The following is a 26,027-nucleotide window of genomic DNA, read 5'->3' as shown; positions in this document are numbered from 1 at the left end:
GGTCGGGGTCCGTAGGCCCTGCCGAATGGTGCTAGCTTCTCTTCGCTCCCCGGTCCGGTACCGGACCGTGACCGGTCCTTACGGTTGTGCGTCAATCGACCTCGCCTGCAGACGGTCACCACCGTCTGCCAACCTTGCTCTTAGGTGCCCGGGCCACGTACCCGGACACGGTCAGTCTGCTCTTTCTCCTCAAGTACCACCACTTGTTCCTTCACTTACACTCTCCTTACTACACTCTGACTTCCTTTCCCGCCTCCAGGACTGTGAACTCCTCAGTGGGTGGGGCCAACCGCCTGGCTCCACCCCACCTGGTGTGGACATCAGCCCCTGGAGGGAGGCAACAAGGATTTGTGTGTGACTGATGTGCCTAACCGGGGTGTGGGGTGTGTTGTTGCAGTACCTGTGACGTCCTGGCTTGTCCAGGGCGCCACAAGTGCATACAGGCCATGGAGGGGGAGTGCATACAGGCCATGGAGGGGCAGAGCACATACAGGCCATGGAGGAGGAGTGCATACAGGCCATGGAGGAGGAGTGCATACAGGCCATGGAGGGGGAGCGCATACAGGCCATGGAGGGGGAGCGCATACAGGCCATGGAGGGGGAGCGCATACAGGCCATGGAGGGGGAGCGCATACAGGCCATGGAGGGGGAGCGCATACAGGCCATGGAGGGGGAGCGCATACAGGCCATGGAGGGGGAGTGCATACAGGCCATGGAGGGGGAGAGCATACAGGCCATGGAGGGGGGGAGCATACAGGCCATGGAGGGGGAGATCATACAGGCCATGGAGGGGGAGTGCATACAGGCCATGGAGGGGGAGAGCATACAGGCCATGGAGAGGGAGAGCATACAGGCCATGGAGAGGGAGAGCATACAGGCCATGGAGAGGGAGTGCATACAGGCCATGGAGGAGGAGAGCATACAGGCCATGGAGGGGGAGTGCATACAGGCCATGGAGGGGGAGCGCATACAGGCCATGGAGGAGGAGAGCATATAGGCCATGGAGGGGGAGTGCATACAGGACATGGAGGAGGAGTGCATACAGGCCATGGAGGGGGAGTGCATACAGGCCATGGAGGGGGAGTGCATACAGGCCATGGAGGGGAAGAGCGCATACAGGCCATGGAGGGGGAGCGCATACAGGCCATGGAGGAGGAGAGCATACAGGCCATGGAGGAGGAGAGCATACAGGCCATGGAGGGGGAGTGCATACAGGCCATGGAGGGGGAGTGCATACAGGACATGGAGGAGGAGAGCATACAGGCCATGGAGGGGAGCGCATACAGGCCATGGAGAAGGAGACCATACAGGCCATGGAGGAGGAGAGCATACAGGCCATGGAGGGGGAGTGCATACAGGCCATGGAGGAGGAAACCATACAGGCCATGGAGGGGAGCGCATACAGGCCATGGAGGAGGAGTGCATACAGGCCATGGAGGGGGAGCGCATACAGGCCATGGAGGGGGGAGTGCATACAGGCCATGGAGGGGGAGCGCATACAGGCCATGGAGGAGGAGTGCATACAGGCCATGGAGGGGGAGCGCATACAGGCCATGGAGGGGGGAGTGCATACAGGTCAAGGATGGAGAGTGCATACAGGCCATGTAGGAAGAGTGCATACAGGCCATGAAAGAGGAGAGCGCATACAGGCCATGGAGGGGGAGCACATACAGGCCATGGAGGGGGAGCGCATACAGGCCATGGAGGAGGAGAGCATACAGGCCATGGAGGAGGAGAGCGCATACAGGCCATGGAGGGGGAGTCCATACAGGCCATGGAGGGGGAGTGCATACAGGCCATGGAGGGGGAGCGCATACAGGCCATGGAGGGGGAGTCCATACAGGCCATGGAGGGGGAGTGCATACAGGCCATGGAGGGGGAGAGCATACAGGCCATGGAGGGAGGAGAGCATACAGGCCATGAAGGAGTGCATACAGGCCATGGAGGAGGAGAGCGCATACAGGCCATGAAGGAGGAGTGCATACAGGCCATGGAGGAGGAGAGCGCATACAGGCCATGGAGGAGGAGTGCATACAGGCCATGGAGGGGGAGTGCATACAGGCCATGGAGGGGGAGTGCATACAGGTCATGGAGGGAGAGTGCATACAGGCCATGGAGGAGGAGTGCATACAGGCCATGAAGAAGGAGAGCGCATACAGGCCATGGAGGGGGAGTGCATACAGGCCATGGAGGGGGAGCGCATACAGGCCATGGAGGGGGAGCGCATACAGGCCATGGAGGGGCAGAGCACATACAGACCATTGAGGGGGGAGTGTATTACTTATCGGTTGCTTGGAAACAATTGTCCCTGCAGATTCTCTGCAACTCTCCACACAACTCTTCTGATAATTCTCTTCACACTGTGTGAAATCTTACGGGGAGCACCTTGTCATGGCCGGTTTATGGTGAAATGATTTCTTTCTACAGTAGTTTGCAAATTCTTATCTAACCAATATCGTCAGTATGTTTTGCAATAACAAGGTTGTGAAAGTCTTGAGACAGCTCACTGGTTTTCCCCGTTATGAGATGTTTCTTGTGTCGCTCCTTGCTAATGAGACATCTTTTTATCATCCATCAGTTGCACCAGATATTATTTCTCACTTAGCGGCAGGATTGCTTTCTAGAAACTGATAGATTTCCACTAGTGTCAAGACTTTCCATGGCTTTTTGAACCTTTCTTCATGTGTTCAATACTTTTTCCTTGTGTCATTTCTCATTTTTACATATCATTTATGGACATCTATGTGTGAATTGAATGGGTTGTTACAGACATCTGGTGAGAAATTCAGGTCAATAGCACCTTTAGAAATATATATAGTTACAAAGTTGGTGACATGTTCAATACTTATTTCACTTGCTGTATGAGCAATTCTAATACTGGCCAATCTCCCCCTCCAAGAACTGGTAGATTGAGGGTGGTTGTTTCATCAGTATTTATGCATTTGTTTTTATGACCTTAATTATTTGGGAATTTTTTTAAGTGTTCATTTTACTTCTTTAGCTTTATTATTTATTCCCATAGATCCAGGGCGGTCCGACGTCCCGTACAGCCAGGGCGGGCCAACTCCCCCTAGATCTTAAGCAGTCCAACGTCCTATAGATCCAGGGCGGTCCGACGTCCCGTAGATCCAGGGCGGGCCGACGTCCCGTAGATCCAGGGCGGGCCGACGTCCCGTAGATCCAGGGCGGGCCGATGTCCCGTAGATCCAGGGCGGGCCGATGTCCCGTAGATCCAGGGCGGGCCGACGTCCCGTAGATCCAGGGCGGGCCGACGTCCCGTAGATCCAGGGCAAGATGACTTTTTAGTAGATAGTAATAAAAAGGAGACAGCTGCACTCTGTAGTGCTAAGATATGTGGAGCAATGAATACGAAAATATAGACATGCATTACTGCTATGGAAAACATGGAAAAATTGAGATACTTGGCACAAAAATGGCCAGATTTTATGTGAGCCCAACAGCCAGCGGCAAGGAGCACCTGTTCACATTAGAAAGGTAGGCTGTGCCATCAGTCTTTTTCTTAGATTACAGGGTGACGGCTTCTTATTCAGCTCCTGCTCTTCAGCCTCAGGTGACTTTAATTCTTCCCGCTGGCGGTTGGGCTTACATAAAACTGGCCGTTTTCTGTGCCAAGTATCTCACTTTTTCCATGTTCTCCATAGCAGTAATGCATGTCTATATTCCCATATTCATTGCTCCACATATCTGAGCACCGCAGAGTGCAGCTGTCTCCTTTCTGTTACTATGCTTCATGTTCAGTTTGCACCTATTCACATTAGAAAGATAGGATGTGCCATCAGTCTTTTTCTTTGACTTTTTGGTAGAGTCAGGGCGGCCATGCTTGATATAATCACCAGATATCACACAGCACAGATTAAATACTGTATGGAAAATCAGTGACACACAAGGACCCTATAGATAACGACTGACGTGATATGGTGATGTGACGTGATATGGTGATGTGACGTGATATGGTGATATGACGTGATATGTGCGGACATCGTCCTCTGCTCTCCTGAACACGGATCACTTCTCTTCCATAGTCCATGAGTGTGGCGTCCTCACCTCGTATCTGGTAACGCTCCAGAATCTTCTCCGAGACCCGTTGGAGAGACGAGAGGCTCCATGGATGATACACATCTGTGAAGGAAAATCGCTGGAGCGATGGTGACGCGGCTCCGATCCTCTGAAGGAAAATCACATGGAGGTTACTGCGCACCTGGATATTGTACCTGGGAGAAGACAAGCGGGGACCAGTAAGTGTAATGTCTTCTATGGATCCTGGTGGTATAGCACCTGCATCCACAATTACGGTGCAGGACAGTAGGTAGTATATCCCATAAACTGTCTCTTCATCCCAACTTACTGCCGCGCCATCCACAACTTCTGCCCAGTCACCCCCACCTTCTCTTGCGTGCATACCCCGCCGCCACGAACTTCCACTATGTGTTGTGTGCCACATCACCCTCACCTTCTGCCCCGTCACCCCCACAGTCTGCCCTGTCACCCCCACTTTCTGCTGTGTGCATGCCACGTCGCCACCAACTTCCACTGTGTGTCCCATCACCCCCACCTTCTGCCCCGTGTTCCATGCAGGTCACCTCCACCTTCTGCCCCGTGTTGCATGCAGGTCACCTCCACCTTCTGCCCCGTGTTGTATTCTCCGACACTCCCACCTTCTGCCCTGTGTTGTGTGCTCCATCACCCCCCCTTCTGCCCCGTGTTATGTTCTCAGTCACCCCCATGTGTGTGCAAGTAACCCCCACCTTCTGCCCCATGTTACTTCTTGCCGTGTCTTGTGTGATGTGCTGACCCCAGTATGGCCAGGTTTCTCATGGTCTTCTCACCTCTCCCTCAGTGACTGATTGCTGGCATGCCTGTTCCCACTTTTGTCACTCATGTGCAGCAGGTCCTGCAGGACGTTCTCCTCCTGTTCTGCCCCGTCACCCCCACCTTATGCCCAGTGTTACATCTTCCCCTGTGTTATGTGATGTGGTGATCCTATTTGCCTGGTCACACAGTTTTACTATCGTCAGGTTTCTTTTGGTCTTCTCACCTCTCCCTCAGTGACTTATTGCTGAGATGCCTGTTCCCACTCTTGTCACTCATGTGCAGCAGGTCCTGCAGGACAGTCTCCTCCTGTTCTACCCAGTCAGCCCCGTGTTTCATCTTATTGTGTGTTGTGTGGTGTGCGGACCCTATTGGCTCGGTCACAGTATGGCAGGGTTGCCCATGGTCTTCTCACCTCTCCCTCAGTGACTTATTGCTGGCATGCCTGTTCCCACTCTTGTCACTCATGTGCAGCAGGTCCTGCAGGACGTTCTCCTCCTGTTCTGCACTGTACAATCCTGGGAATGTTCCCTCTCGTATTAATGCTTCCAGCTCCCCCTGAGCTCCTTGTGAGGCTCCTTCTGACAGAAGAGCAGCAGGAGAACCACATACACCAGCTCTCCAGCAGGCCTCTCGGATCACACGGTGACGTTCCTCTGGGGTCTCCTTGCCACTGAGCTCCAGCAGGGCACACTGGGTGAGCTGGGCAGCTATTCGGGCCAGACTTCTCCTCCCAGTTCCCGGATGTTTTGAGAGGAGTAAAATGTGCCCCCTCGGCAAGCAGAGAACACGAGTCAGACGGGCGAGGTGGTGGCAATCCTCAGGACTCAGAGTCAGGCTGTGCTCGACCTGCATGCTGTTTAGAGCATCACTCGGTCTCTCTCTATAAGAGTCAGCTCTCACTTGACGTCCATGGCTGTAGTCCTGGAAGAAGCTGAGGTCCTGCAGATTGTCATCACTCCCCAATAGCTCCGGGGGAAAAAGGGAATTGCTGGGTGAATTGCTGTGATCACAGGAATTAATGTCTGGTTCTGAACGGACATCCTCATTGATGTTCAGACCTGTCTCCATGTTTGTAGCCCTTGGCTGAAGTTCACTCTTTCCATCACCAGATACTGGATCCACTGTCCCGGTAACACTGGCTGTTCTCTCCGGGGTGTGACATCTCCTGAATGTTCTCATGACACAACCTCGTAAGAGATCCATGAATGTGAGATTCTCCTCATAAGTCTCAAGACCATCTCCAAAGGTACGCAAAGCTTCATGCAACCAAAGCCGCACAATGCCCCATCGTGTGAGGTCTGCAGCTGGCAAACGGGTATTGGGTATTATGGGCACATTGGTCCCGGGGGATGGACACAGGAAGATTATGCTCTGGAGTAATCTGTGCAGGTGGTGAAGGGAGAAACAGTATTTCGATGGAAAAGCTTTGGTGACTTGGTGGTAAAGACTAATGGAAGCGGTAGCCAACTCTTCACTAAACTCTTTTGGTTGCTGGAGAAATATTGACTGTTTCAACCAAACCATAAAGCGCGAACTGAACAAACTAAGGAGAATGTCTGAACTAGAGGGGGTCATCGCAAGCACACAAAACAGACGACTAAGTCTTGGACATAGCAATCCATAACCGTCTTCAGGAGACGACGCGGTGGCTAAGAAGCTGCACTGTTGCCCAGAACCGTCTGACAAAATCTGACGCACGACCTCCAGTGCTGCCTGTGTCCCAGTCCCGGGGTCTGTGAAGACACAATAAATCATACAGAGGCGTAACTTCAACATGTGTGATCCGCGCCAATATTCCGCCTCAGGACCCGCGCCGATATTCCGCCTCCGGACCCGCGCCGATATTTCGCGCAGTTATTCCACCTCCAGACCCGCTGACACAATATCCCACCTACCAGTATGGGCTTCGTGCAGATCATCCAGGAGGAAGAGTCGTCTCCCCCGACGCGCCCTGGTTTGCTTAATGTTGTGAGGAGCTTCATGCTGGCTTTTCAGCAATTGTCGGAGGTGTGCAGCTTGTAGTATCGAATTAACTGGAATCTGGATGCAGGTGGCTCCAGGAGGAACCAATGATTGGGCCAGGGTGGTCTTTACACTTCCAGGAGCCCCTACTAATAATAATGGCCATCCAGACTGGACAATGCATCGAGCAGCATACAGGAGACCTTCACTCTGAAAAATTTACAGGGGAGTGGATTCAGGTTGGATATAGGAGAAAAAAAAACTATGTGAGGGGTGTGGAGTGGGGGGATAGGTGAGTGGTGGGAGACTGGGGAGTGGAGGAAAGAGAGGTGAGTTGAGGACACAGGTGGGCAATGGGAGACTGGTGGGTGGAGGAAAGAGGTGAGTGGGGGGACACAGCTTAGTGGTGGTGGACTGGTGAGTGAAGGAAAGAGGGGTGAGCGGGGGACACAGGAGAGTGGTGGGGGACTAGTGAGTGAAGGGAACAGAGGTGAGTGGGGGACACAAGTTAGTGGAAGAAAGAGAAGTGAGCGGGGGACACAGATGAATAGAAGAGATAGTTATGACCCTGCCACTCACCTAAGTGGGAAGAGGACAGGTGAGTGGAGAAAATGAAGGTGTGGTAATATCTCGGCGTGTTTGGCTCCCTCCTTACCTGTGGCCAGCCCGGGCCAGGATTTGCTGTGAGCATCAGACAATCAGTTGTGGGGCTGACCTCAAACATGGAAGCATCTTGTGGAATTTTATCTTGCAGGACACTCGATCCAAGGGAGTTCCTCAAAAATCCATCAAATTCATCGCGATGTCTGAGGAAAGCAGAGAATATTGTCTCTATGGGGCGTAGAACGTCTAGGACAAAACCTTTAGAATTGACCTATTTGTTATGTATAAAAACCTTCAATAGGGACGTAAAATCATTGAATTAATTACTGTGTCTGAGCAAAGGATACACAACGTCTCTGCATCGCACATGGCGAACATTACTGAGAGAACTCCTCCCAAAGTGGGGGCACAAGAGCCATCTAATGAGCAGAGACAGATACTGGGGAGGGAGAAAAAGACGCCAGAGATGGTGAGAACCCAGACACAACACGGAGGGAATATTCCCCTCTCTGGCCCTAATCAATCCCTATTTCCCAGGAGGAAATCCTCCCTACCTGACCGCAGGGGTTGCCACCGTAAAGAAGACCCCCATTCTCATTGTCTGCCCCATGACTTCCCTAGTGAGCCCTCATTAGCGTGCATGCAGTAATGGAGAGTTCACCAGGATGGTCTAAATCTATGGCCAGTCATCAGGAACAGATATACAGCCGGACCGTCCTGGTAATGCCCCCTTATATATTCAGCAGATATTCTGATTATCAGGGGTCCCGATTAAGACCTCACCTAACGCTTCTCCCCTCTCAGAGCTTTATAAGGGGATCCTGTGGAGGATTTCTGTTACAGACGAAGGAGGGGAGTTTGTCAAGTCGGTCAGAGGACAAAAGGCTCAAAAGGAAAACTTCAGAGCTGCTCCGTCAGATGCCAGAGGATCCCCGACCTTCACCCCTCAGCCTCTGAACAGAGATCTAGGAATCTTGTCTTACAATGGGGTCCATTGGATTTTTTCCACAGAAGTGTGGCTGCATAAGGATAATGCCAAGAGGTCATGGACAAAATTGTAAACCCATCGGATGGTCAAAATTCAAGCCGAGGTCAGAAAATTGGAGGAATCAGGAGACAACACAAGAGCAAGGATGAGAGCTACAAGCCCGGTGAGCAGAACTCACTGACTGACGGTGGAAGTCCGAGACCCAGCTGTAGAAAAGAAAAGAACCTCATACAGGGCGGATGAAACACTTTTGGGAGTGTGTTTCATCCGCCCTGTATGAGGTTCTTTTCTGGCTAATCCTGGGATCTAACGTGCTGGTTGACTGCCTCCTAATGTACCTGAACCTTTCTATTTTGCCCTACATGGCCGCTTTTGGATCTGGTAAGACCGTTCCCTTTTGTTTGGGGATTTAATATTTGTGGTTCCCAGTTCCAGGTGGCGCTCTTAATCAATCATTCCAGGTATCCCTGTACCTCCCTCTTCAAGGTTGTTTAGGGGGTTTTGTACGTGTACTATAGGGGGCTCTGGAATTCACCGCAGCTAGACATATGGTGGTGATTCTGATTGGGTCTGTTATTGTGCCCTATTTCAGCATTGGCATCATTGTTTTTGGTGACCAAGCTCCCACGTTTTTAGTCTCACGTTTTTATTATAGTGAACACGGTTTTCACTTCTTACTATTTGTCAATTAAAAGTTATGTTTTAGGTTTCTTTAATCTATGATGCTCTGTATATCATCCAGCTATCTACTATTGTGAATATTTTGGATTCCCTTGGTATTCTGCTATTTCTGCATCTGTCCTAGAGGCACCAAAGTCCCAAGAATAAAACAGAACTGATGCTGAAATGTGTCACCCAAAGGTGCGGTGCCACCTAACGGTTGATGCAGAGGCTGAGGGGACGTGAACCATCGACAGACGTCTCAGGGGGGGCTTCTGGACACTTAGGGCCGCTTTACACGCTGCGACATCGCTAGCATTTGCTGGCGATGTCAAGCGCGATAGTACCCGCCCCCATCGTATGGCCGATATGTGGTGATCGCTGCCGTAGTGAACATTATCACTACGGCAGCGTCACACGCACATACCTGCCTAGCGACGTCGCTGTGACCAGCGAACCGCCCTCTTTCTAAGACCCTGGTGGGTCGAAACGTCGTTGGATGTTGCTTGATCACCTGTTTAAAATAAATGATTTTTCACCTTCTTGCAAATTTACATATTGAGTGCAGTGAATCTATTATTATATGACTTTAGGGCATCGCCCTCTTTTCACATGCACCGCCATCTTTTTGAAATTGAGTGCAGACCATTGGTATATCATCTCTTTCTAAGGGGGGCAGTTCATTCGGCATCACAGCGACGTCACTAAGCAGCCGCCCAATCAAAGCTGAGGGGCGGAGATGAGCGGGACGAACATCCCGCCCACCTTCTTCCTTCCTCATTGCGGCCGGGACACAGGTAAGGTGAGGTTCCTCGTTCCTGCGGTGTCACACGTAGCGATGTGCGCTGCCGCAGGAACGAGGAACAACATCGTACCTGCAGCAGCAACGATAATTGGGAATAGGGGGCCATGTCACCGATTAGCGATTTTGAACATTTTTGCAACTATTCAAAATCGCTAATAGGTGTCACACACAACGACATCGCTAACGCAGCCGGAAGTGCGTCACAAAATCCGTGACCCCAACGAGATCGCTTTAGCGATGTCATAGCGTGTAAAGCAGGCTTATCAGGAAAAGACCAATGGAACTTTCTGAAAAGATTGTCAGCATTGATGTTATTGGCTGACACCCACCATCTTTCCTCTGGTCCATAGCCTTTCCAATAAACAAAGGTCCTACAAGGATCGCCTTACCATTCTGGACTCAAGGATTTCATACTTGAGGCTGACTCCAAACACCACAAGTGGAGGGGGGTTACCAACAAAGTGCATCGGCAAACAATATATTTTGGGATACAAATTGGGAATCTGGAATCAGGGGGACATTTCAAATGGAAGATTACTGGATTAATCACCTCGATTATCTCATAAACACCAATGAACTGGGGAACCAGCTTAGTGGAGGGAACCTTGAATCTGATATTTCTAGTAGAAATCGACATGCTGTCCCAATAGCAAATCTGGGCTCCTCCATTCGCCTCTTAGGCCTAAAACACAGTTCCGCAAAAAAAGTCTGTGTGACACGGTACGTTTTTCGGGTTCGTGTTCCGTTTTTTTGGGGCGTTTCGCCGGTACGTATGGCATCCGTGTGATGGCGTATGCGAGCCGTGTGTACGTGTAAAATGTCCGTGTTTGTGTGTAAAATGCCCGTGTATGTGTACGTGGAATGTCCGTGTGGAATGTCCGTTTGTGTGTTGCACAATGTCGTTGATACATGTCGGCTAACAGCAGACAGAGTTGCGCAATGAGAATGGACTCGGGTGAACTTCACCCGACTTCATTGTCATGCCGCGGCTCTGTCTATGTGCCGCGTACTGATTAGCGGTCACCTGTGAAGGACTCACCGGTGACCGCTAATCCCCCGAGTGACTGAAGTGAGCAGCCCTCTCTCATACTTACCGCTCCCCGATCACAAGCGCGGCGAGGAACAGCTGTGCAGAGAATACGCGGCAACAATTACTTTGAATATGCCGGCCGCTCATTAATCAATCTCGTATTCCCTGCTTTCCCCACCCACAGACGCCTGTGATTGGTTACAGTCAGACACGCCCCCCACGCTGAGTGACAGGTGTCTCACTGCAACCAATCACAGCAGCCGGTGGGCGTGTCTATACTGTGCAGGAAAATAAATAAATAATTAAAAAAAATGGCGTGCGGCCCCCCCCCCAATTTTAATACCAGCCAGATAAAGCCATACAGCTGAAGGCTGGTATTCTCAGGATGGGGAGCCCCACGTTATGGGGAGCCCCCCAGCCTAACAATATCACCCAGCAGCCGCCCAGAATTGCCACATACATTATATGCGACAGTTCTGGGACTGTACCCGGCTCTTCCCGATTTGCCCTGGTGCGTTGGCAAATCGGGGTAATAAGGAGTTAATGGCAGCACATAGCTGCCAATAAGTCCTAGATTAATCATGTCAGGCGTCTCCCTGAGATACCTTCCATGATTAATCTGTAAATTACAGTAAATAAACACACACACCCGAAAAAATCCTTTATTAGAAAAAAAAAACACCAACAAATTGCCTTGTTCACCAATTTAATAAGCCCGAAAAAGCCCTCCATGTCCGGCGTAATCCAGGATGGTCCAGCGTCGCTTCCAGCTGTGCTGCATGAGGGTGACCGGAGCAGCAGAAGACACCGCCGCTCCTGTCAGCTCCACGCAGCTAATGAAGGGAATAGCACAATCAGCTGTATTCAGCGGTGGCCGCGAGTAACCTCAGTGACAGCTCAGCTGATCGCGCTATTCCCTTCATTAGCTGCGTGGAGCTGACAGGAGCGGATGTGTCTTCTGCATACTCCGTGTGCGGTACGTGCAGGCACGGACCCATAGACTAAAGCGGGTCCGTGCCTGCGTGCTGCCGGCCAAAAACGGACATGTCGTCCGTGTAGAAAAGCGCACACATGTACTTACGACACGGACACATGTTCCGTGTGATTTTACGTGTGTGTGCCATCTACCATTGAATAACATGGGTCTCCGTGTGTACGTGTCTCCGGTACGTGCAAATACGTACTGCACACGTACAAAAAAAACGGATGTGTGTTGCGGGTCTAAGCTGAAGAGGTCTGTTAGATGTACTCTGACTTCAGACCAGAGAGGCTTCAGCTTGTCTGCGGATTTACCAGCCTCGTTAGTGTCAAGTTTAGATGCCACAAAGTAATCAACATGTGGAACTGAAACCTTAAATCCATAAACTAGTATGAAATCCTCTGGGACACCAGGAGTCTGTCCAGTTACTTGGATTGAACGTTACGCCCCTCGTCTTACATTGGAGACCCTGAAGGATCTTCTCAACTTCTCAAGTTCCATGTGAATGGTGAGGAGGGCAGGAGTTCGGAGCGGTGCACATCCCACCCGCTGTTATGGCTCATTTATGAGGTCATTGGTAGTAAACTTGTACACAGTATGTATCAGCGGCCACGCCCAGAAGGCACCTGGCTAGATAGACAGGTGGTAGGTATGTATCGATGCGGTAACTGCAGTTTCTGCGAATCGATGGAACGCTGCAAGATGGTGAAAAGCTCAGCTAATGGGAAGGTTTTCTATTTACGGGATTTCTTTAACTGCAAGACAACGGGTGTTGTGTATAGGGCCACCTGCACGTGTCCTTTTGACTACGTGGGGAAAACCGTGCGTGAGCTTCGGAGACGTGTGGGAGAGCACCTGTCGGATATACGAAATAAACGCGATACACCGATTGCTCGACACATGAATGGTGTGCACCAAGGTGACACAAAACTTGTGTGTTTCTCAGCATTGGAGCTCGTCAAACACAGTCCGAGGGGTGGTGATTTCGACAGAGTGCTGTTACAAAGGGAATCGGCTTGGATTTTCAGACTAGTATCACTTACTCCGGTGGGGCTCAATGAGCAGCTCTCCTTTAATTGCTTCCTCCCCACATAATGTGCAAAAATTTGATAGGTCCCTGTAGTTTAGACAGTAGGTGCCATGTTTTTGGGAGCCTGTATCCCCTTTTGGGGACTATCCATATTTATGGAACTATCTGAAGTATCTTTTCTCAAGTGTCGTGTAGTTTCTGATAATCTGAGTCAATGAATTGATCTGGTATATTTAAAATACTATGGTATATGGCTTTCTGCCAATATTAGACCTATTAACTATATTCCTATGGTGTGTACTCTGTCAGTATGGACCGGGACCGACTATATGCGAATGATATAGTATAATGGTCAGATATATGTATTGTGTAATGACCTTTGCCATATGATCAAATTGCCCTGTTTTATGCTGCCTTTTCAGGGCCCTTATGTCATCGTAGATGCTATGGTTTCACTGAATCTATTGTGGCTGCTGTGCACCTAATTGGGGGCGATTATGACTGCTGTACAATTGCATTTATATTATTTCTAAAGTAATGGCAGATTGAATCTCTTATTGCGGTGACGTCCGATATCTCCGATCATGTGACCTTATGAGTCATGAGATGGGCGTTACCGTGCAGTGTGAGAGCTTCCTTGCTGGGCGGTCACTTATCTCCGATCATGTGACCTTATGAGTCATGAGATGGGCGTTACCGGGCAGTGTGAGAGCTTCCTTGCTGGGCGGGCACTTACCTCCGATCATGTGACCGCGTGAGCTCATGGGGAGGAGGGCCCTGCTCGATGCGAGGAGAGGAGGCTTTCTTCCTCCGTGTCATACTGCCCGGACATGCGCAGTGGTGATATGGGCCGGCGCCTGCGCAGCTGCTGCTGCAGTGACGCTGTGTGGGGGAAGTCAGGGATTCCCCACAGCTGTCTAAATCAGGGGAGGGCTATTTAAGGTGGTGTATTGTATGCAGCTCCATGACGCCTGGAGGACGGGAGCATGTTATCAAGACAGTGTTTACTGCTATGCTGCTGATCTGCTGTCTGGCGCCATGGACCTGCATACCTGAAACTATATTATCTGACAAGTGAGTTATTTATCTATTGCTGTTGTCATCTTTCACCTTGTACATGTGCTGTTAAATCTATGTTTGGTGGTCTATGTATGTTTGTCATAAAGCTGATAAGATCGTACCTATTTTCCCAGCCTCCTGATGAACCACGTGTCCTAGCGTGGGGAAACGCGTCGAGGTGGAGACGTCTTGATTATTATATAGTTGGCGGTTCACTATACCTGCTTAAGGACTAACTTTCCAAACGTCATATGGATACTCCTGGATGAAAATCCTTGATTGGGACTACAGATAAGCACGCTGTGCCAACATAGTTCCATTAGGAGATACCAAGTTAAGTTTGGTTATTGCAATGTGTCCTGCTGTGAACCAACACCATGGTTATGTATTTTAAATTGTATCAATTTGTCTTTTTTGGTTATTTGTAAACCCTGGTCTTGATATTCAAGATCAGGGGTTGCCATTTAATTGGCGTAAGACAATTGAGCTGTATATCTATGTGCACATATTGGTGGTAATTTTCTAATTGAATAAAAATTTAATATTTTCACAATTGGGGATTTTTCTATGACTAAATCAGAGTATTATCCCCTGGACCCTTAGAGGTAATATTTAAACTTGATACGTAATTCCCTGGCATGGCGGGTTTTCTTACAGGGCCTATTAATACCTCAGGTTGGGTGGAGGAGGCAATTCAGGTGTTTTCCACTAATGAACCTTATATAGGGAGTAGTGGAATTAACCTAAAAGAATCTTTTAAGGAATTGTTGGCCAATTATAAAAATAATATTCGGTCCTGGTGGGAAATAAAGGGACTCGAAAATTATATCAAGCATCAAATAGTGCCAAGGGGCTTGAGAATTAATATTGTTCCATCTCCAAGAACATCGTCTGAACAATTCCTTGGTCTCTGGCGGAAGGAGTCTATTGCTTCCTCCTTGAGGTTGATGAATTTGTTACTAGAGGAGGAGAAAAAAATCTTTGCAGAGTCTACAGGGGTTTTGAATACGGGAATAGATAATATTTTGCGTCTCAAAAGTGACCCCGACTTTGCTAGACGCGAAAATCTGTTACAGACGTCTGTTGAGCGCTTTCAGAGTAATCTAAAAGAAAGAAAGCACTCACAGTTTGTACGAGATCTTGCAGAATTTAAGGAAGACAAGGCTTATCTACCCCAATATACTAATAGACAACAATCTGCGGTATCTTCATCAGATATAGACACCTCCGACTCAGAAAGACCTAGAACAACTGGTAGTATTCCTACAGAGGCTACTGGGCGTGGACCACATACATGGATCCCCCCAAAAAAACAGCGAAAGAGGAGAGGGGGACACTTTGGGCATCAGGGATCACCGCTTTTTTCATCTTCTGGTCCCTCTGGGTCTTTTTTGGAGCAGAGACAAACAGGGGGAGTGTATCCACATACGAGAGCACATCAGGCCAGGGGAGGATTTTGAATTTATCTGACTATTCACTTACTGACCGTGACTATGCAGTTCTGTCTAAGGGACTTAATTTCATACCCTCGAATCATTTTGATTGTTTTGGTTGGATCAGAGATCTTGAATTGTTTGGGAGAAGATTGAGATGGAAATTGTTCTTTGAACACAATAGCCAGGAACAACGTAAGGCTCTTGGTATTGCAGAGGAGGATTGTCATGATGTATTTTACCTTCTCACTGTATTTGCTGTAATACTATGTCAGGATGTGATGTCACTTTCCTTTGGTTGTACTTACTGAACACTTTGAAATGTCTTGGGATGTAAGTAACCATACCTTCCCCCCATCTCCTGTGTCTCTGGGCCCATAATGCAATTATCTCTTGTCCACACAGCCAGGGGAACTTCTCATTGTTTCGTAAGCAGTGGATAACGCCAACTACACAAACCTGTAGACATCTCGGAGCCAACCTTCTAGAATCTTCTAGTGGGCCCAACCATTGCATAGACCCCTACCCTTGAGGGGCGGGCCCACGAGCTCAAACAATTCACTCCTGTTTCTAAATGCAGTTGGGAGTTGAGTTTTTGAAGAGGAAGGGAGCGAGATCTGAATCTGCGGACAGACCTCGCCGTCCAGTGGATTGTGTGGGATTTCTGGGACTCTGAAAAGGACTATTACGTTGTGATCTGGCACTTTGGATTATCGGGAGGTGCCCCCGAATCTGTTTTATTTGGACTTGTCGTGTGCTGTTCCTGTATTCCTGTTAGTAAACCTGTTGGATCATCCTCGGCCTGTTGTCTCTCTTTGCTCTGATGTACACCCCGTCACAAACTGGTGGCAGCAGCGGGATCAGAGCAGAAGAAATGGAGGACAACAGCCAATCGACGTCTGAAACCAGAACCTCAGGATACAGGAACTGGACTGTGGCGAGTCTACAAACAAAGGCCCGTGAATTAGGTGTCGGCTACAAAGGACTCTCTAAGGAGCAACTAATTGAGGCATTGGAACACGCTTGCCTGCAAGATGGCACCGAGGAACAATTTCCACAGCAAGGGGAGCAAAGACGGGAGCCGGAGGTGAATACCCAAAAAAGTCAATGGGTTGTGTGGTACAAGGAAAAGATGGCACTGCTTGGAGATGAGGCCACCATAGAAGATAAGAGGGAGGCCATGCGTGGAGCTGAAGAGAAGGAGCGCAGGATGGAGGAGATGGCATTGCTGGATAAGCAGCTCGCTGTGGAAGCCGCGAGAGGTTCCAGACAGACTGTAACCCCAGCACCCATCATGAGGGAACTTCCCAGAGTGTCCCGCAAAGACTTCAAGCAGTTTAATGAGGCTGCTGGTGACATTGAGGGCTTCTTCCAGGACTTTGAGCATCAGTGTCGATTAATGGAAGTCCCAGAAAGGGAGCGCGTCCGGCATCTGGTTGGGCTCTTAGAGGGTGGAGCTGCTGCAGCCTATAGAGCTATGGACCCTCGGTGGAACTGTGAGTATGCGGATATTAAACAGACTATTCTAGAACATTATGCTGTAACGCCAGACACTTACAGGACTCAGTTCCGTACTCTAGCATGTGATGAGGAAGTGTCCTTCAAGATGTATGCCCACAAACTCAAACATCTGTGGCATCGTTGGTTGGAGGCAGAGGAGGCCTTAACCTTGGAGACCGTCCTCCAGGTCCTCCTAAAAGAGCAGTTTTACTTCAAGTGCCCCGCTGAGATCCGGGAATGGGTGCGTGAAAGGAGACCAGCCACTGTGGAGGAAGCTGCAGCTCTAGCTGATGAGGCTCTCACCATCAAGCCTCAGTGGAAAAAACTACTACCCAGTGAGAAAAAAAACACCAACCCCCCAACGCTGGTGGCCCCTGGTCCTTCTGGCCCCAATGTTCACCATCACCCTAGACCGTCAACTCATGGGGACCTTCGTGTGACTGTGCCTCGCATTACTCATGCTCCACCTTTGGGAATACGACGCGGAGGAAGAATCCCAGAGCGCAGATGTTATGGATGTGGGCAGCCTGGGCACATGCAATTCCAATGTCCAGGTGTTCGTAGACAGAACAGCTACAGACCGCCTTTGCCTGTTCATTACCTACAGACACCTTCACCAGGAGAAGAGCTGGATTCTGTGCCTGATGACTTGCCAAGTGACTCAGATATCCTGGCTCCCCTACCCGGAGTCTATGGGGTGCGAGCTCCAGCCACCTGTTCTTCTGATCTTCAGGACAAACATCTACAGGAGGTCGTGCTGGATGGCCAAAAAGTTGTTGGCTTCCGTGACACTGGGGCTTTCCTCACCATAGCCGATCCCCGAGTAATTCAACCACAAGCAATTCAAAAGGGACCAGGAATTGCCATTGAACTGGCAGGAGGTACCCAGAGATATATTCCAAGAGCGACTGTGACCCTGGATTATGGCTTTGGGGCAAAACAATGTGTGGTCGGTGTGATGAGCGGCCTCCCTGCAGACGTTCTTCTAGGAAATGATGTGGGGAATCTTCATTGCCACTTTGTCGGTGCGGTAACCAGAAGTCAAGCCAAGAGAGCAGCTCATGTGGACGTGTACAACCCATCCATGGAACTGAGGCCACCAGAACTGCCATTACAGCCGGTGAGTGATTCTTCTTGTGGGGATAATATGAATGTTACTTGGGATAAAGTTCAGTTTAGACAAGAAGTAGAGACTGACCCCACCCTTGCTAGTTTTAGAACTCGGGCTGAAATAGGGCAGCTAGGGGAAAACGGAGAAAGAATTATCAGAGAAAATGGACTTCTGTATCGGGTTGCCAATGCCGACTCCCTAGATAAGCCCTGGACTTATAGCAAACAGCTGATTGTTCCTCAGAAGTACAGAATTCCCCTATTACACCTGGCTCATGACATTCCTACGGCTGGCCATCAAGGCAAAACCCGCACTGAGAGACGATTGACTCAAACTTTTTATTGGCCGGGGATTTCCCAAGCAGTGGCGCATTTCTGCCGAACTTGTGACATATGTCAGCGTAGAGGGCGACCCGGAGATCACCCAAAGGCACCCCTGCAACCGCTCCCTATAATAGAAGAACCCTTTCAAAGAGTAGCTGTTGATATCATTGGACCTCTGGCTAAACCAAGTAAATCTGGAAAGCAGTACATTCTCACTGTTGTGGACTACGCCACCCGATATCCAGAAGCCGTGGCCTTGTCAAGTATCTCTGCAGCCAAGGTGGCCGAGGCCTTGGTTATTATTTTTACCAGAGTAGGATTCCCCAGTGAGATCTTGTCGGACCAAGGCTCCCAGTTTATGTCAGAGTTGGTCCAGTGTCTGTGGCGCACCTGTGGAGTACGAGCGATCCGAACAACCCCGTATCATCCCCAAACAAATGGACTTTGTGAACGATTCAACGGCACTCTGAAGAATATGCTGAGGGCCTTCACGGACCGAGATTCAGACTGGGAGAAGTACCTACCCCATCTCTTGTTTGCCTATCGGGAAGTTCCCCAGGAGTCCACTGGGTTCTCCCCCTTTGAACTACTCTATGGAAGAAAGGTCCGAGGACCCTTAACCCTGCTCAAGGAATACTGGGAGGGGCAAGTTGAAGATACAGGAACCCCTGTTGTCCCTTATGTCCTAAAGCTGCGAGAAACCTTGGCCCAACTTGCTAGTTTTGCACAGAGTCATTTGCGTATGGCTCAAACCAGACAGAAGACATGGTATGACCGTAACGCACGCTATCGGGAGTTTGTAGAAGGACAACAAGTCTTAATGATTGTTCCCCATCGGCAGAATAAACTGCAGACCACATGGGAGGGTCCCTTCCGGGTTCTCAGAAAACTGAATGATACCAATTACCTTCTTGCTTTAGATGATCAGGGGCTAAGGCAAAAGACTGTCCATGTGAATATGATTAAGGAGTACCATGACCGGAACATTCCAATGATAGCAAGCTGTCGGTTGGCTTCAGAAGATGGTCAAGAGGATGAGGACTCTCTACCTGATCTCGTGGAAGCAGCGAGAGCCCCATCCACTGTGGAACAGGTTCCCCTGGGAGATTACCTGGACTCCTTACAGAAAATCCAGATGCTGGAAGTGCTTCAACAGAGACGGGCTGCTTTCTCATCCCAACCAGGTCGAACCACCGTCACCCAACATCATGTGGACACTCAGGGCATCCGTCCCATACAACTGGCTCCTTACCGGGTACCTGAATCAGTTCGAAACACCATGCAGCACGAACTGGAGGAGATGTTACAGCTTGGGGTAATCCAGGCCTCCCATAGCCCTTGGGCCTCCCCTGTGGTGTTAGTACCCAAGAAGGATGGGAGTACTCGATTTTGTGTGGACTATCGGCGACTAAACGACCATACCGTCAGCGATCCTTACCCAATGCCTCGTATTGACGAACTTCTAGACCGACTGGCTGGGTCCCGATATGTCACTACCTTGGATCTCAGTAAGGGATACTGGCAGATCCCTCTAACGGATGAAGGGAGAGAACGGTCCGCTTTTATAACCCCCTTTGGTCTGTATGAATTTCTAAGCATGCCTTTTGGAATGAAAAATGCCCCGGCCACCTTCCAGAGAATGGTGGATCAGATCCTCCGGGGATGTGATGACTTTGCTTGTGCCTACTTGGATGATATCGCCGTCTTCAGCCACACATGGGAGGAACATCTGAATCAAGTAGCCATTATTTTGGACCTGATTCTTGCAGCCGGCCTAACTATTCGACCCGATAAATGCCAATTGGGGATGGGGGAAGTCCAGTACCTAGGACATAGAGTGGGAGGAGGGAAGCTCCGACCTGAGCCTGCCAAAATCCAGGGACTCTGAAAAGGACTATTACGTTGTGATCTGGCACTTTGGATTATCGGGAGGTGCCCCCGAATCTGTTTTATTTGGACTTGTCGTGTGCTGTTCCTGTATTCCTGTTAGTAAACCTGTTGGATCATCCTCGGCCTGTTGTCTCTCTTTGCTCTGATGTACACCCCGTCACAAGGATTATGAATGTTTCCAAACCTTGACGGATTTGTTGAAGGATGGCTCAAAAAAGAGAGGGGAGGGACCTTTTACTACTTTAAAAAGACCGAGTAAAAGATCCCCCCCAATACAGAGTTGTACTAGTGTAGATATCTTTTTGAAATTGGTGCAAGACGATCTTGTAAAGATTCCGCAAGGATTTCAAGGCCATTATGATTATAATCATAATCTGACTAAAGAAGAATTGAAGGCCTTGGATTCTCTATCTAAAAATACCAATTTGGTTATCAAAAAATCCGACAAGGGGGGGAACCTTGTTATTCTGAACCATTCTAGGTATCTAAGTATGTGCCAGACCCTTCTCGGTGATCGGAACACTTATGAACAGATTCCCTCTGATCCAACCAAAATATTTACTGATATTCTTGTGTCTATTTTGGAGTGTGCTAAGCAAAATAATTTGATATCATCCAATGAACTGGAATTTTTGACTCCTCAATTTCCTGTTATACCTGTTTTTTACGCCCTACCAAAGGTGCATAAGGGCCTAGACCCTCTAAAAGGCAGACCAATTGTAGCAGGCATTGATTCATTGTCTCAGAATGTCGGTATATGTATTGATAGGGTACTTAGGCCCTTTGTTACATCTTTACCCTCGTATGTACGAGATACCCCGCACCTACTTCAGATCTTGGAGGACATCAGTGTGGGGCCAGATACAATTCTGGCCTCCATTTATGTCGAGGCGTTGTACAGTTCTATTCCTCATGATTTAGGGATCCAGGCAGTTAATTTCTTCTTGAAGACAAGATCCATTGAGTGTATGAGGCACAATACTCTTATTATAGAGCTGTTGTCTTTCACCCTCCGCCATAATTATTTTTTGTTTAACACCAAGTACTTCCACCAGCTCAGGGGTACTGCAATGGGGAGCCCTTGTGCCCCCAGTTATGCAAATCTATTCCTGGGCTGGTGGGAGGAAACGGTGGTTTTTGGGGGGGAGGATGGGGAATTTCATCAATGTATCGGACTATGGGTCCGGTACATTGATGATATCCTTATCCTCTGGACTGGATCGACTTATGATTTTGAGCTTTTTGTTGGGTCTCTTAATAAGAATGCTTTGGGGTTAAGGTTTACCTATACCTGTGATCAGAACTGTATCACCTTCCTTGATCTGACTATATCGAAGGATGAAAATGGTAAGATACAGACTGCTACCTATAGGAAACCGACGGCAACTAATTCCCTGCTAAAATGGGAGAGTCATCATCCCCTTCCCCTTAGGAGAGGGATTCCCAAAGGGCAGTTTCTGCGTATCCGCAGGAACTGCTCTAGGGAATCTGATTTTAGGGTGCAGGCGTCGGACATGTTTGGGAGGTTTCTGGATAGAGGATACCCTAGACAGGTGTTTCAGCAATCCTATGCCTTTGCTAAAAACACTAATAGACATTCTTTGATGAGACCACGAAATAGAAAAGAGGATGAGAACATCTTACGCATTATCGGTACTTACGATCTTCAGGCCGAACGTGTCTTTGGAGTAATCAAAAAACATTGGGGGGTGCTAAGGGCGGACCCTGGTCTGGCCAAGTTTATCCCCAAGACCCCATGTATTACCTATAGGAGAGGTCGGTCTATAGGGGATAAACTTGTACACAGTATGTATCAGGGGCCACGCCCAGAAGGCACCTGGCTAGATAGACAGGTGGTAGGTATGTATCGATGCGGTAACTGCAGTTTCTGCGAATCGATGGAACGCTGCAAGATGGTGAAAAGCTCAGCTAATGGGAAGGTTTTCTATTTACGGGATTTCTTTAACTGCAAGACAACGGGTGTTGTGTATAGGGCCACCTGCACGTGTCCTTTTGACTACGTGGGGAAAACCGTGCGTGAGCTTCGGAGACGTGTGGGAGAGCACCTGTCGGATATACGAAATAAACGCGATACACCGATTGCTCGACACATGAATGGTGTGCACCAAGGTGACACAAAACTTGTGTGTTTCTCAGCATTGGAGCTCGTCAAACACAGTCCGAGGGGTGGTGATTTCGACAGAGTGCTGTTACAAAGGGAATCGGCTTGGATTTTCAGACTAGTATCACTTACTCCGGTGGGGCTCAATGAGCAGCTCTCCTTTAATTGCTTCCTCCCCACATAATGTGCAAAAATTTGATAGGTCCCTGTAGTTTAGACAGTAGGTGCCATGTTTTTGGGAGCCTGTATCCCCTTTTGGGGACTATCCATATTTATGGAACTATCTGAAGTATCTTTTCTCAAGTGTCGTGTAGTTTCTGATAATCTGAGTCAATGAATTGATCTGGTATATTTAAAATACTATGGTATATGGCTTTCTGCCAATATTAGACCTATTAACTATATTCCTATGGTGTGTACTCTGTCAGTATGGACCGGGACCGACTATATGCGAATGATATAGTATAATGGTCAGATATATGTATTGTGTAATGACCTTTGCCATATGATCAAATTGCCCTGTTTTATGCTGCCTTTTCAGGGCCCTTATGTCATCGTAGATGCTATGGTTTCACTGAATCTATTGTGGCTGCTGTGCACCTAATTGGGGGCGATTATGACTGCTGTACAATTGCATTTATATTATTTCTAAAGTAATGGCAGATTGAATCTCTTATTGCGGTGACGTCCGATATCTCCGATCATGTGACCTTATGAGTCATGAGATGGGCGTTACCGTGCAGTGTGAGAGCTTCCTTGCTGGGCGGTCACTTATCTCCGATCATGTGACCTTATGAGTCATGAGATGGGCGTTACCGTGCAGTGTGAGAGCTTCCTTGCTGGGCGGTCACTTATCTCCGATCATGTGACCTTATGAGTCATGAGATGGGCGTTACCGGGCAGTGTGAGAGCTTCCTTGCTGGGCGGTCACTTATCTCCGATCATGTGACCTTATGAGTCATGAGATGGGCGTTACCGTGCAGTGTGAGAGCTTCCTTGCTGGGCGGTCACTTATCTCCGATCATGTGACCTTATGAGTCATGAGATGGGCGTTACCGGGCAGTGTGAGAGCTTCCTTGCTGGGCGGGCACTTACCTCCGATCATGTGACCGCGTGAGCTCATGGGGAGGAGGGCCCTGCTCGATGCGAGGAGAGGAGGCTTTCTTCCTCCGTGTCATACTGCCCGGACATGCGCAGTGGTGATATGGGCCGGCGCCTGCGCAGCTGCTGCTGCAGTGACGCTGTGTGGGGGAAGTCAGGGATTCCCCACAGCTGTCTAAATCAGGGGAGGGCTATTTAAGGTGGTGTATTGTATGCAGCTCCATGACGCCTGGAGGACGGGAGCATGTTATCAAGACAGTGTTTACTGTAGTGCTGCTGATCTGCTGTCTGGCGCCATGGACCTGCATACCTGAAACTATATTATCTGACAAGTGAGTTATTCATTTATTGCTGTTGTCATCTTTCACCTTGTACATGTGCTGTTAAATCTATGTTTGGTGGTCTATGTATGTTTGTCATAAAGCTGATAAGATCGTACCTATTTTCCCAGCCTCCTGATGAACCACGTGTCCTAGCGTGGGGAAACGCGTCGAGGTGGAGACGTCTTGATTATTATATAGTTGGCGGTTCACTATACCTGCTTAAGGACTAACTTTCCAAACATCATATGGATACTCCTGGATGAAAATCCTTGATTGGGACTACAGATAAGCACGCTGTGCCAACATAGTTCCATTAGGAGATACCAAGTTAAGTTTGGTTATTGCAATGTGTCCTGCTGTGAACCAACACCATGGTTATGTATTTTAAATTGTATCAATTTGTCTTTTTTGGTTATTTGTAAACCCTGGTCTTGATATTCAAGATCAGGGGTTGCCATTTAATTGGCGTAAGACAATTGAGTTGTATATCTATGTGCACATATTGGTGGTAATTTTCTAATTGAATAAAAATTTAATATTTTCACAATTGGGGATTTTTCTATGACTAAATCAGAGTATTATCCCCTGGACCCTTAGAGGTAATATTTAAACTTGATACGTAATTCCCTGGCATGGCGGGTTTTCTTACAGGGCCTTTTAATACCTCAGGTTGGGTGGAGGAGGCAATTCAGGTGTTTTCCACTAATGAACCTTATATAGGGAGTAGTGGAATTAACCTAAAAGAATCTTTTAAGGAATTGTTGGCCAATTATAAAAATAATATTCGGTCCTGGTGGGAAATAAAGGGACTCGAAAATTATATCAAGCATCAAATAGTGCCAAGGGGCTTGAGAATTAATATTGTTCCATCTCCAAGAACATCGTCTGAACAATTCCTTGGTCTCTGGCGGAAGGAGTCTATTGCTTCCTCCTTGAGGTTGATGAATTTGTTACTAGAGGAGGAGAAAAAAATCTTTGCAGAGTCTACAGGGGTTTTGAATACGGGAATAGATAATATTTTGCGTCTCAAAAGTGACCCCGACTTTGCTAGACGCGAAAATCTGTTACAGACGTCTGTTGAGCGCTTTCAGAGTAATCTAAAAGAAAGAAAGCACTCACAGTTTGTACGAGATCTTGCAGAATTTAAGGAAGACAAGGCTTATCTACCCCAATATACTAATAGACAACAATCTGCGGTATCTTCATCAGATATAGACACCTCCGACTCAGAAAGACCTAGAACAACTGGTAGTATTCCTACAGAGGCTACTGGGCGTGGACCACATACATGGATCCCCCCAAAAAAACAGCGAAAGAGGAGAGGGGGACACTTTGGGCATCAGGGATCACCGCTTTTTTCATCTTCTGGTCCCTCTGGGTCTTTTTTGGAGCAGAGACAAACAGGGGGAGTGTATCCACATACGAGAGCACATCAGGCCAGGGGAGGATTTTGAATTTATCTGACTATTCACTTACTGACCGTGACTATGCAGTTCTGTCTAAGGGACTTAATTTCATACCCTCGAATCATTTTGATTGTTTTGGTTGGATCAGAGATCTTGAATTGTTTGGGAGAAGATTGAGATGGAAATTGTTCTTTGAACACAATAGCCAGGAACAACGTAAGGCTCTTGGTACTGCAGAGGAGGATTGTCATGATGTATTTTACCTTCTCACTGTATTTGCTGTAATACTATGTCAGGATGTGATGTCACTTTCCTTTGGTTGTACTTACTGAACACTTTGAAATGTCTTGGGATGTAAGTAACCATACCTTCCCCCCATCTCCTGTGTCTCTGGGCCCATAATGCAATTATCTCTTGTCCACACAGCCAGGGGAACTTCTCATTGTTTCGTAAGCAGTGGATAACGCCAACTACACAAACCTGTAGACATCTCGGAGCCAACCTTCTAGAATCTTCTAGTGGGCCCAACCATTGCATAGACCCCTACCCTTGAGGGGCGGGCCCACGAGCTCAAACAATTCACTCCTGTTTCTAAATGCAGTTGGGAGTTGAGTTTTTGAAGAGGAAGGGAGCGAGATCTGAATCTGCGGACAGACCTCGCCGTCCAGTGGATTGTGTGGGATTTCTGGGACTCTGAAAAGGACTATTACGTTGTGATCTGGCACTTTGGATTATCGGGAGGTGCCCCCGAATCTGTTTTATTTGGACTTGTCGTGTGCTGTTCCTGTATTCCTGTTAGTAAACCTGTTGGATCATCCTCGGCCTGTTGTCTCTCTTTGCTCTGATGTACACCCCGTCACAAACTGGTG

The 26,027-nt window shown here is 48.6% G+C and overlaps 1 protein-coding gene across 1 annotated transcript in view; it reads right to left on the bottom strand.

Moving 5' to 3' along the window:
* DNHD1 (dynein heavy chain domain 1) overlaps window positions 1-26,027 on the bottom strand; it is a 355,748-nt gene that overhangs the window by 155,203 nt on the left and 174,518 nt on the right. Inside the window, exons 22-25 of the mRNA XM_075334063.1 lie at window positions 7,451-7,601; window positions 6,729-7,005; window positions 5,246-6,566; window positions 4,066-4,232 (exon numbers count right to left, since the gene is read on the bottom strand). Coding sequence (XP_075190178.1) covers window positions 4,066-4,232; window positions 5,246-6,566; window positions 6,729-7,005; window positions 7,451-7,601 — 1,916 coding nt within the window. The remainder of the gene's footprint in view (window positions 1-4,065; window positions 4,233-5,245; window positions 6,567-6,728; window positions 7,006-7,450; window positions 7,602-26,027) is intronic.

The sequence above is a fragment of the Anomaloglossus baeobatrachus genome, chromosome 2 (assembly GCF_048569485.1).
Source record: "Anomaloglossus baeobatrachus isolate aAnoBae1 chromosome 2, aAnoBae1.hap1, whole genome shotgun sequence".
NCBI classification, from domain to species: Eukaryota; Metazoa; Chordata; class Amphibia; order Anura; family Aromobatidae; genus Anomaloglossus; species Anomaloglossus baeobatrachus.
This window is presented reverse-complemented; position numbering and strand designations above follow the sequence as displayed.